At 43.5% G+C, this 12,865-nt stretch overlaps 1 protein-coding gene across 3 annotated transcripts in view; it reads left to right on the top strand.

The window, feature by feature from the left end:
- The window catches only part of NBAS (NBAS subunit of NRZ tethering complex), a 160,195-nt gene that overhangs the window by 64,469 nt on the left and 82,861 nt on the right, over nt 1-12,865 (top strand). For all 3 annotated transcript variants that reach the window (XM_045580476.1, XM_036434642.2, XM_045580477.1), the window contains exons 24-26: nt 3,422-3,607; nt 5,062-5,235; nt 9,799-9,932. In XM_045580476.1, the coding sequence (XP_045436432.1) occupies nt 3,422-3,607; nt 5,062-5,235; nt 9,799-9,932 (494 nt within the window). The remainder of the gene's footprint in view (nt 1-3,421; nt 3,608-5,061; nt 5,236-9,798; nt 9,933-12,865) is intronic.

Genomic DNA, 12,865 nt, shown 5'->3' with positions numbered 1-12,865 from the left:
CCAGGAATACTTAGGATTTTCTCAGTTTTTGAAGATGACTCGGACATAGTAGGAACTGTTTAGCATCGCAGGCTGTCCCGATGAAGGGAGTCCCCGGAGATGGTCTGGTCTGGTTTTCAGGGTGGGGGAAGGTAAACTAAGGCCCACGGACAGGAAAGCCAGCAGCTCGCTCAGGGCTTGCAGCGAGGAGCCAGATCTCTGTGTGATATTTCTCTCAGAGCCCAATGCAAATGAACAAATGCCCAGACCTGAGAGCAGAAGGAAGTAATTGAAAAGGTGGGCTCAGAAGTAAATATTTTGTAAGATTTACTATCCTGATGAGAAAAATCATAAACATATCTTATTAGTAGAAAACTCCCCTCAAATTAATATAATATGATGACTTCATGCCAATATATAAGGTAATAAAATACGTAAACGCTGGGTCTTGACTGAACTGGAAGTGTAGCTGGTGAGAAGGCACCTGGAATGAGAGGGCAGGAGCTGCGATTAAACACCACAGATTGCCGTCTGCCCACTCCAAAATTATAGTCTTTCTGCGATAAGAACAACCATGGCAAACTTTCTAACAAAACAGTGTAATATCCTCACTTGATTATACAGTAGCTGCATTCTAGAACATTCTGTGTACTTTAACCATACAAAAAAAGGCTTTTGTGTAAATATTAAATGAAGTCGAGGTCTTATCCTTGTAAGCGGGTTTTGCAGAACACCTGAAAGGTAGGCAGGACTCAGGACAAAGTGGTCACGTGGGCTACCCTGCATGTTGTGGGGTGTCTGGCCTTCCTGGCTCCCACCAATTCTTGTGACAGACAGAAAGGCCCCCTCAGAGTTTCCGGTGCCTCTGAGGGGCCCCTCTGCTTCCATTGGGAACACATCTGGAAATGACCGTTCGTTCATATGGGTCAGACTAAGCAAAGGCATGTTCGTTTGCTAATACAGGAGAAACCCAGATTCTAGCTGGTGGAGAAGCTCTCGGGTGAGCCAGTGAGCACATGTTTGTACAAGTGAGTGTGTAGCTCCTATGTAGACATTTTTTAAGGGCCCAGGGGCACCACTTGGTTCTAGGAGGTGCCTGGCATTTACCTCTGTCTCTGGGTAACAAGGAAAAAGATTCCCTGGGACCAGTTCTGTCTGAGCTCTTGGTGGTTTCTTAGCTGAACCAGTAGAGTTTTCTGAGGATGAGGAGGAAGGCGGGGTGAGTGCATTGATGTATACATTCAAATAATGCATTTCTCGGGGGCTCTGTTATTTGAGCTGGGAATGAGAATTCAAAAATTTTCCATGTCTAAAAAGTGCTGGGCAACCACCTTGTGCATTTCAAAAGATCAGTAATGGCTCCTAAGTTTGTAGTTTTAAACATTTCGTAACCCAAATTATTATCCAGTCATTACTCAGGATTTTTTAAAAAGAGCAGTAATACAAAGAGAAAAAGGGCCAAGGTGAAAAGTGGAATAAGTTACCATTTATACACTTATCTATGTTCTCATTTATTTGTTTATTTTTTTAGTACTTTATTTTTTTAGAGAAGTTTTTAGGTTTATAGAAGAATTGAGTGGAAAGGACAGAGTTCCCATGTACCCCTGCTGACTCCCCACTGATCATTAAGTCCCGCGTCTGTTACAATTGATGAACCCCGATGTCCTTTAGGTGGTGAAGGGGAAGTGGACATGAGTGCAGCCACACAGCACAAAGACAGCAGCTATCAATCACGAGCAGGCGTGGAGGAGCCGTAAACGCACTGAGTGATTTATTTAGCTGCCTTCGAGTCTTTCCTTTCTCTCATTTGTTTAAAAACACTTCGAATCGAGGTGTTCTCCAGCTTCATGTCATGTGTTGGCGTTTCATGTGGCTTATGCTACAAAGTCCTATCCGCCTCCTGTTTATCTTCTTCGTTTTTAAAATTTAATTGGTACGGGGCTTCTTTTTCCTCAGTGCCTACAAATACCTTTAGCAAAACATTTTTGTTGGCTTAGAATAACGTATCTTGTGGGGAAATCTGTCCAGGGAGGGCTTGCGGTTTTGGTGTAATTCTTTGAGTGGCATGAGAGCCTGCTCTCATCTGAGGGCCAGTTATTTGATTCTAAAACACGTTTACTTCAGTAAGTATTGGGAAAGCGACAGATTCGAGGTTGATATGAAAAAGTTGAATCCGGATCACAAAATGGGTGACTGTCTTACACATTGTTAATGTCATAGACTTCCACTTGGGAGAGAATCCTGAGGAAGTCCTTATGGAACAATAAACGGGGGGTGGACAGGACTGGAACTGGGAGACCTGCAGCTACGTGGATTCAGGATTCCCTCCCAAGTGGCAGTCTATGACACGCCCGTTGGTAGAATTGCGTTCCAGGAATCTGCACATCCTTAGCTCTGCAAACAGGATTCTTGCACCTGGCCCCTCCCTGTCTCCAGCCGCCTTGCTTCTTCACTTCACACCCTTTCCAGTAGGGAAGTCAGTGTGCTTTATTAAGCAGACTGTGCGTCTCCGCCTTCCCGCCACTCTCTGTCCTCCTCCCTTCTTCACCTGCTGACACCAGGGGTCAGTCCTCCAAAGCTCTGGGAGACCTGCTCACACTCGGGCTGCGCTCCGTGCCCTCTTTTTTGAGACCGTGCTCGCCCACACACTTCCCTCCCTCCGCTTCAGTCATTGTTTAGTGTTTGTGTTTCCTGTGAGCTGAAGAGATCCTTGAAGGAGAGACCTCTGCCATTCAGCTTTGTATTCCTAGCGTATACAGTGGTCCACCATGAGGACCACTACATACCTGTTAGTCGGGGCGTGGGCGTAAGGAAGGAGTAGTAAAAGGCACTATAGGTGTAGCCGCCACCTTAGAAATTTGCCATCAATCAAAATCTGTCATTTTGTAAATCTTGTCAAATGATAGGAGTCAAATAGCTGTCTGCTGAGCATCTGTAGGCAAACCAGTCTTCATTTTGTCTGGGGGGTGCCTGGAATTGCAATTAAGGCAGAGGAAACACTGACTGAATGCCTTCCATATGAGAGGCCCTGGGAAAGGCTGGGGACTGAAGGGGAATTTGAAAGCACAACAGTATTTTTAGAGCAGAATGTTTTGGTGAAAATAAGATTAACTTGGTATTATCATTAGCTATGTGTTCCCCCTGCCTGTTACTGGCAGAATTAAACAGATGTATGTAAAACTACCCCGCAAACTAGAACGGTCTGTGGATGTAAAGTGGTTGCCTTTCTCTTACCATCTTTAGCTTCAGAATTTCTTGCTGACTGTATGATTCTTTTGAAACTGTATGATTGTGATATATTTGATAGATAACTCTAGAGTTTTGTATTAAAAATCGTTGGTGTGATTTTTATGGAAATTGGTTATAAGAGTTAGCTTCTATTGTTACCAGGTACTGAGGACGTACGGCGAAGCCCAGACTCACCGCTGCCTTCCCGTTGTAGGTGGACTGTGCGCTGTCCCTCGTTCGACTGGGGATGGAGCGGAGCATCCCCGGCCTGCGGGCCCTGTGTGATGACTTGGTCACTCTGGAAGCGCTGGTCTACGAAGCCGGCTGTGACTTAACCCTGACCTTGAAGGAGCTCCAGCAGATGGAAGACATTGAGAAGCTGCGGTTACTGATGAATAGTGTGGGTGTAACTTTAACTTTCCTTTTAGGTTTTCCTTGTATACTTGATTAATGTGTGTCTCAAAGCCAAAGAGGAAATGTCCTCCAAACCTGGGGACGTAGTAAGTTAAGGAAGGATTCTTGACTTTCTAAGACTGCATTCAGTTTGGTGGGTAAGTTACTGACGGCCTCCAACACCGTTCTGGTTGTTTTGTATCCTGCCAGCCCTTGATTCTTATGCATCTGTATGTAACCATCCCCTCCACCCCTTCCAGCAAGGCGTATTTCTAAACCAGCTCTCATTCTAGAACAATATTCATGTTTCTAATCCTCCACTGTGTTAAAAGTCACGGCTACATATTAATATTTCAAGATCTGAAGAAAAAAAAATTACAATTACTGGAGGTCAGAGGGCTGGGTGTGTGAAGGAAACATCTTGACTTCAAGGTTAATATGTTTAGAAGAATTTGCCTGTTTCCTTAGATTTGGGGAGGGGGGGAGGGTCATCCTGGAGAGAAAATACATTCCTAAAGTTAGGAATTGGTTTGTGCTATGAGAGATACCTGTGACTGAAGAATGACGGGACTGAGGAGGTGCCCGCTGCTTCTCCAGTCTTTGCTCGAGGGTGGCCTGGTGTGAACGGGCCAGGCCAGCGCAGTCACCGTCACCGCGCCCGAGAGCTTCCCCTTCTCCCTGACGCTGCTTTTCTCTCCTGTGCTTTCTCCCATCTTCCTTCCTCTTTCTCAGCCCTCTTGTCATCTTCCTCCCTCTTATCAATCCCCCTTTGCCTTTCCCTGTACCCCTGCCTTCCCTTTTTCTAATGAGTTCTTTTCTGGCTGTCCACCCAGTGCCATTGGTTTGTGATTATGTAAGAGATTTAGGGGTATCTCCGAGGGTAGCTAAGAGGGGGTTGAGTAATTAGGGTAGCAATGAGTAAAACGATGGTGCCATTGGGAGTTTGTGAAGGTGGACGTAAAGGGGCAAAACAAAACAGAGAAGGGAGGAGGAAAGGGCGGGAGAGAATCTGGGGTTCATGGAGGAGCCTGGTCTCCAGTGGCTGCTTTCCAGAGCTCCGTCCCCCTGTCTCTGGCTCTCGCTTCTTGGTTTCACTTTCTGTTGGTCTGTGGTGTCTCTGACTATTATTACCCCCGTCCCTCCAGCCACACTCTCTGGGAACCTCCTGACTCAGTGCTGGCTTGTGCGGGTGGGCGGGGGTGGGAGGTGCTGGGGAGGGAACCAGAGGGCACTGGTGCCCAGGGGACAGGCTGCAGGCCTGAGCTGCTCTTGGCTCCACAACCCCAGGAAGAGGGGGTCTCCTGCCTCCCAGTCCGAGGGGCTAACCCGAGTGTCTGTTTCAGGATGAGCGGGGCTTCTCCTGCTGACTCAGTGTGCCGATTGGGGCGTTCTGGAGCGTTGGTCTGGAAAAGCGGTGTTTCATGGAACTCAGTGCGGGCTTGTTTTTGATTGCATCTCCAGTGCTCCGAGGACAGGTACGTGACGGGCGCCTACCAGTGGATGGTCCCGTTCCTGCACCGCTGCGAGCAGCAGGCCCCGGGCGCGGCGCAGGCGCTGCTGAGGGAGTACCTGGTGACGGCGGCTAAGGGGGACCTGCGGCTGCCCCTGCGGATATTCCAGCACTCCAAGCCCGACGTGAGTAGCCGCTCCGGCATCTGAGGGTCCTGCACTTCTTCCTCTGCACAGCTGGGTTTTGTTTGTTAAACCTTAATAATAGGCCTTGCAAGTAATTTCCCTTCCAACAGAAAAGGAGATGGTGGTCATTTAATTCTTTAAACATGTTTCAATAGTTCAAAATTGTTTTTGGAATTCCATAAAAGTATGTTTATTCTAACTGACTTCCTCCAGAGTTTATTGACAGTTATGATTTGGAAACTGGCAACACCAAAAAGACTAACAGTTGGTAGGTATTGAACTCTACTGTCGGCAGGCACATTGGAAGTGTGAACTCCTGTAACCCTCACAGCCATCCTGAGAGGCGGCTGTTTTTATCAGGTTATGCTGCGGGAAAAGAAAATTGGGGGATAGAGAGGCTGTGCCATGGCTCGGGCCCCATAGGAAGGAGTGGGACCTGGGTTCAGACATCCTGATCTCACAGTCACCCCTTAACCACGTGCTTCCTGCCCTGGAGGGCCTTCAGGTATTTCGGGAAATCTCCGGGGTCTCATCAGGAGGTCTTGTCATTATTCTTAATAACGTCGTTGAAGATCTGGGTGGTAAGCCATTCGGGTAAGGGCAGCATATTCCTCCACAGCGAACAGTCTCTGAATGTAGCCGCAGATGGGATGTGCTGGACCTGAGGCAGGGCCCCCTTCCCAGGAGGGACCAGGCTGTGGCCCTGTCACGTGGGCACAGGTTTTGCAGTGAGACTCAGCATTAGACAGGGATTCGAGCAGAAGTCCTTCAGGCCCTCCCGCCTCCATGGTAAAAGGGGCTCTTCCTTGTGCCGGCCTTCGTTACAGCCCAGAGTCCTGCGGGCATGTGGCTATAACCCGTAGAGCTGAGATGAAAAGGAAAGCATTGCTTATTGATGAGCACGTTCTTTGGTTTCTGGAAGCTCGTCTGTCAGAAGCGTGTCTGTTCATTGGCTGCGTAAAAGGTCCATCTCCTCACACGCAGCTCCTGCTTAGCATTCGGATTTTGAGCCCGGGGAGCGTCGCTGGGAGCCGGGTGGGCTGCTGACGCCCGCGAAACGCCGGGAGGGCAGGATGGATCGCACATGAATGTTTTATGAGGAAGAAAGAATGACTCTAAATTCTTGTCAGTGATCTTGCTTGTGATACTTCTTCCTCACAGAATCTTATAAATCCTTTGTATATAGTCAGTTTTTTGTTGTTTTACTTGGCAATTTAGCATGTGCTCTTGAATAAAACATAGAGCCCTTTGAAATATGTAAACAGCGCAGGAGAGAACAATGGTGCTGAGCTCTTCTCTCCCGCTCCGGCTTCTCTTGCTCCAGTGCTATCTTTCTACCAGGACCATCTGCGGAGGGCCCCCAGTGGCTGCCATTGCCTGCAGGGTAGACATTCGTCTCTCTCGGGTGGTCTGGAAGGTGCTCTGGGTCTGCTCTGGTCTGCCTCCTCAGCCCACACCCCTCCATGGGTGCACCAGGCCACTGGCTTCCAACTTCTCCCCTCGTCGCCCTGCCAAGCTCGGTCAGGCCTCTCTGTGTTCTCATGGGCTCCTCCTTCTGTTTGGTGTGGTCAGCCCCCTTTTCTGCCCTTAATACCTGCCTCCCTTCCGGGCCTGCTCCCTCAGACCCCCTCTCCGCTGAGGCCTCTGGGCCTCCCTGTGGCACCAGGTCTTGTACCTGCCTGTGTACTAGCATGTCCCATGCTGTCATGCAGTGATGTGTGCACACGCCTGTCTCTCCCTCCCTTTGTTTCCTATGTGTGTTCTCTATGTCGTAAGTGTTTATTACAAGGGGCTAACATGGTGCCTTGTAGAGAGCAAACGCTTGTAAGTGTTGGCAGGGCAGCTGGATGAAGGATGTGTGCATGAAATCGGGTTTTGTTTTGCTGCGTGAGTGACTTGATTACATTGCTTTTGTTATACTTGACTTTTTACAAAAAGAGCACATCTGGGATCTGCCATGCATCACACAGAGCAGTTTTAGTAATTCAGGCAGGAGCAATGGTTTTTGTATTCGACAGTGTAGGCTAAGTTATGCTGAATTAACAAATGAACTCAAATCTCAGCAGCTTACCACAGCAAGTGCTCATTTCTCACAGATGCCACGTAGGCTGCTGTATCCCAGGTCTTTTCTTTGTAGGACTTGGGCTGAAAGAGCAGCCCCCTTCTCTAGCTTGTGGCACAAGAAAGAGGGCAAAGTAGAACCACACAGTGCTCTTCCGGTTTTAGCTCAGCGTGGTTCAGGCTACCTCCTCTCACAGCCTGCTGCTAAGGGAACAGGGAGGAAGCCTCTCTTAGGGAGCTGGGAGTGTGTAATCGGGAACTAGAATACAAGCACGTTTGTCATCTTTACAGTCTCACATGCTTCAAATTTTTCTTCTCTTTTACAGCACCCTAAATCACTCATCTCTGGTTGTAAGCCTTTCTCGTTGTTTGATCTGCCTTTGGAAAATGAAGCTGCATAGAGAAGATTTAGGAATAAAATATTCTTCCTTCTCATACTGTTCTGTGTCTTCTATATTAGTATACTTTGAATGCACTGGTGCATCAGGCTATGTGCATTTAAAATATTTTAGTTTTCTAATTTATTATATATACTATCCCAGGTATATAATAGATTGGAATTTGAGGAATAGGGGTTCTGTAACATGTATTTGGCAATTTATCCAGTGATTCTGATGGAATGCTAGGTTAGGAACAGATGTTTAATTGGGAATTCACTGTATATGATAGTTTCTTAGGTGCAAGATTTCACTTCTGATTAAATAATTCAGTGGGCAATTTTAGTTTTAAAATTACTTTTAACTTAATGCTTACACACACACACACACACATACACACACACACACACACACACACACACACACACACACACCGGTACATACATACATACACACATATATATAAAAGGCTAATATGCAAAGAGTCCCATTGGGAGTTCGACCAGAAGATTGGGAGTTTGATCACTCGCTATAACGTATGCTGACCACCAGGTGGTGGTGCGGTACAAAAGAAAGCCCCAGCTGGCAGCCAGCAGCCAGCAGCTGGGGAAGGAAGGCCCCAGGGACCCTACCTGTGCATGAATTTTGTGCACCAGGCCTCCAGTTGTAGAATATTTAGAAAATCCAGAAAAACATAAAGATGGATATAATTTTTTTGGCAACATTATTGACTAGCTAATCTGAAATCAGGAAAAGTCTGCTATTTTAATTAACTTTTAATAATATTTTTATTACGGCTGCCTGTTCCTATTTCACCAGTTTGTTACTTTGAAACTTGGACAACTTTTTAATGCCACATTAATGTTTTATATATATCGATATATATATATATATTTATTTTTTATTTATTTTTTTAAATATTTTATTGATTTTTTACAGAGAGGAAGGGAGAGAGATAGAGAGCTAGAAACGTTGATGAGATAGAAACATCAACCAGCTGTCTCTTGCACACCCCCGACCGGGGCTGTGCCGGCAACCAATGTACATGCCCTTGACCGGAATCGAACCCGGGACCTTTTAGTCCGCAGACCGATGCTCTACCGCTGAGCCAAACTGGTTTCGGCTATATTTTTTTTATTAACACCTTGAAGAAAGGTATATAAATGCTTTAACCCAACTACTTTAAAAAAAATCTTTATTTCTCAGGTAACCTTGATGATTCTTCTCTCCATCCATTGATGTGATCTTTCTATGGAGAAATTGTCTTTGTTTGCAGTTTCTCTCCATCACTTTCCTATCTGTTGGATGAAAACTAGTAGATCTTATTATGGAAATGATTGTAGACTTATTTTGTTGAAAAGGTCTCTAAGAAAATTATTGGAAACTTCCATTTTGTTTCAGTGGTGGTAATAATATAAATATTCTACATGTATTTATTTAATCCACACAACAATGCTATACCTGTTAGGAAGTTGTTAATATTCCAGGTTTATAGATGAGAAAAACAAAACACAAATCTGTTATTTTTATGTCCCAGAAATCTAAGATTGGAACCTGTAGTTTGCAGTGGGAAGTGGTATATCCTATATAGAAAATGACTCAAAGTAGCCATTTTCTGCAGCAGAAATATGGAGTATATCCTAGGATTTGAATATTCCTACATTACAATGTGACTTTGGGTACAATGTCAGTACTGTTTAGTTAAATGATTAATATATTATGCATATTGAAAAATCGAACATATCTGAATATTACTTAAGGAATTTTATATATTTTTGTAGTTGAAACACATAAAATATGGCTTTAGGGTTATGTTTTTAATGAGTTGCTTTTTTAATTCACTGTGTGTCTTCTATCTTGACTGGGCTGTAAATTGAATCTGCTTTTAGCAGATGCAAAGCTTATGGGTACAAATTATCTTTTCTAGCTGATTCTATAATTAAAATGTGATTTCATTTAGAATTATTAACGATCCCAAAAGTCTGTAAGCTAAAGAAATATCAAGATTTGTTTCTGCAGTTGATTAATTGAACTATTTAATATTCTATTGACAGTGGCACTGGGGTGTGGAAAACGTGCCTGTAAGTCTATTGGCATTTAGCACATTGTGCTTTATTTCCTCCAGCTGCAGCAGAAGATCATTCCCGAGCAGGACCAGCTGATGGCAGTGGCTCTGGACTGCATCTACAGCTGTGAGCGGAGTGACCAGCTCTTCCTTTGCTATGACATATTAGAATGTCTGCCTCAGCGGGGATACGGGTGAGGAGTCACACTGTGCCAATCTTACTGTGTCTCTACATTCTCACAGTTCAGATGAAGATGTTGTTTCCCTGAATGTTCATTGCCGAGCATTTGGGGAATATAAAATGCCTTTAGCCATTCCCAGCATAAGGCAATAAAAAAGTATAAAGAAGAAAAAGAAATGATCTGTGAATCAGTTGCTTACAGATAAACTTTTGTTTTTCTAGCAGTATATGGGGAGTCTCTGTAATTTCCTCACACTTGGTAATCAATTATCCATTAAAATACAAACAAAAACACCACTACCACCTCAACAAGAAATACTTTAAAAAAAGTATATAGACAATGATATGTCTTTGTTTTAAGTTGTGTTTCCAATTAATCATTTTCCATATTTGTATTTCTTCTATGAATTATTTGTTCTTGGCTCTTGCCTATAATAATCCCTTTAAGCAGAATGCATTTATATATGTAATTCACTTTATTTTTTTCTTTCAGTCTTACTGAGATATAATTAACCTACAGCAGCATATACCGTATTTTTCGGACCATAAGACGCACTTTTTTCCCCCCAGAAGTGGGGGGAAAAAGTCCCTGCGTCTTATGGTCCAAATATAGCCTACACATATACTTTAAAAAAAAAGTTTTTTTACTTGCCCGGCTCTGTGTGGTCTCTGTGTGCTTGCCCGGCTCTAAAATGGTTCTAAATGCTGCTGTTTACTTTACAGGGTTGATTACATGTGTTTATGACTGTGATGTTGGGTTTTAATGCACATAAAATATTTTAGGACACTATTTGTTTCAGAATCTTTTTTCATTTCCCTTCTCTAAAAACTGGTGCATCTTATGGTCCAGAGCGTCTTATGGTCCGAAAAATACTGTAGTAACTGTAAGGTGTACAGCATAATGGCTTGACTTGCATATATTGTAAAATGATCACCATAAATAAGTTAACATTCATCATCTTATAGATACAAAAAAAAAAAAAGGAAAGAAAAACAAATGTTCCTTTTTCTTGTGATGAGGTCTTTTAGGATTTTTCCTCTGAGAAATTTAAACATACAACAGTATTGACTGTAATTGTCATGCACATTACATCTCTAGGAGTACTTGTCTTATAACTGGGAATTTGTATTTTTTGACCACCTTCATATAATTACCCCACTTTCCATTCCCTGCCTATGGTAACCACAAATGTGATTTTTTTTTTTTTTTCTGTGAGTTTAATGTTTTGTTTTTTAAAATTCTACATAGAAGTGAGGTTCTGCAGAATTTGTTTGGCTTATTTCACACAGCATATTATCCTCAAGGCTCATCCATGCTGTAAGGGGCAGGATTTTCTTCTTTTTTTTTTTTTAATGGATGAATAATACTCCTTTGTGATATATATCTCAGATACACACACACATATGGGAAGTCACTACATATGTGTCACGCACACACATATGTCATGTTTGCTTTATCCATTCATCTGTTGATGGAGACTTGGCTTGTTTCTATGTCTTGGCTATTGTAAATAATGCTGCAGTGAACATGGGGATGCAGATCTCTCTCGGACACAGTGATCTCATTTCCTTCATCTATATACCCAGGAGTGGAATTGCTGGATCGCATGACAGCTCAATTTTTAATTTCTTGAGGAATGAATTTACATAATTTTTAACTGGGCTCATATTTAAGTGGGACTTATACAACATTCCTTTGGATCATTTAGTTGTATGCAAATCATATTTATATTTTCTTTTTGGAAGTCAGACAACATTCCTTTAATCATTCCTTCAAATCTAGTAAATATTATGGATTTAACATCTGGAGAAGTTAATACCAGCACATGGGAGGGTATGGAATGCAGTCAGTGGACGTGTTTCTAACCCTTTGTGACTTTAAGCCACTTAACTTCTCGGTCCTGTTTCCTCATTTACAAAATCAGATATTGTCTCATGGAGGCCTCCTCATGCTCTGTTTTTTCTCTTTGTCCTTTCTGTCCTTCTCTCTATCTCTTCTTTTCTCCCTGCCATTTCCCCCGTGCATATGTGTGTGAAATGAATGGTAGAAATCACCAGTTTGCAACCCACTGTGAAATACTTGTTTCATGCCTGAATTCAGGTGAAAGGTTTTCTAAAAAATAAATTTTTGTGTGTGTAATTTCAAAGAGGAATTTACCTTTATAAACCTTTCATCAAGCTATGAAATGCACCTTCCCTGGGAGTCAGACCCTGGCAGCCTGTGCCTCCTGGTGAGAAACCACAGGAAGTAAAATTGTTTCCCTGAATCTCATCAGCCCTTTAACTGCAGCCTGGCTTACAGGACAGGCAGGGGACAGGGAACCGGTTAAGCATGGATGTGAGCTGTGCCGTAGTCAGCGGCCTTTTCACGCTGAGAAGTCAGTGTCCTGGAGAAGAACGAGTGGTGGGTGGGGTGTTACTCTTCCTAAGCCAGGGAGTCGAAAGGGACATAGCCCCCTTCCAAGTCTTCCTAAAGTCATGCATGAAGCAGGAAACATCAGGGGCTTGGAAGACATGAGACAGATGAACAGCGTGGCTGCCTCACCTCTCCCAGCTTTGAGAACCTGTCTTCTAAAAGCAAGCACTGCTGTTCTTCCCGACTCTACCTTTGCCAGCTTGTGGCCTCCTTTGTTGCCCCTGATTCAACTGGGTAAAAGCATTGACTTCCACCTGACACGTATATCTTCAAAAAATAAATGTATTTGACTTTTTTTCAGTAAGATCAAATAAGCATTAAGCTTATCTATTAAATTTTTAACAGTAATTTGTCTAACAGGAGATAATCATATAGGATGAGGATATTATTATTGGTTTAAACGTATTTTTATTGATTTCAGAGAACAAGGAAGAGGGAGAGACAGATACTTAAATAAAAAGAGAGAATCATTGATTGTCTGTCTCCTGTATGCCAATAGGATGATGATATTAAAATAACTGTTTAAATTG

Source organism: Pipistrellus kuhlii, unplaced genomic scaffold (genome assembly GCF_014108245.1).
Source record: "Pipistrellus kuhlii isolate mPipKuh1 unplaced genomic scaffold, mPipKuh1.p scaffold_m20_p_13, whole genome shotgun sequence".
In the NCBI taxonomy this organism is placed as follows: Eukaryota; Metazoa; Chordata; class Mammalia; order Chiroptera; family Vespertilionidae; genus Pipistrellus; species Pipistrellus kuhlii.
The sequence above is the reverse complement of the archived record's forward strand: the minus strand, read 5'-3'. Positions and strand labels throughout refer to the sequence as shown.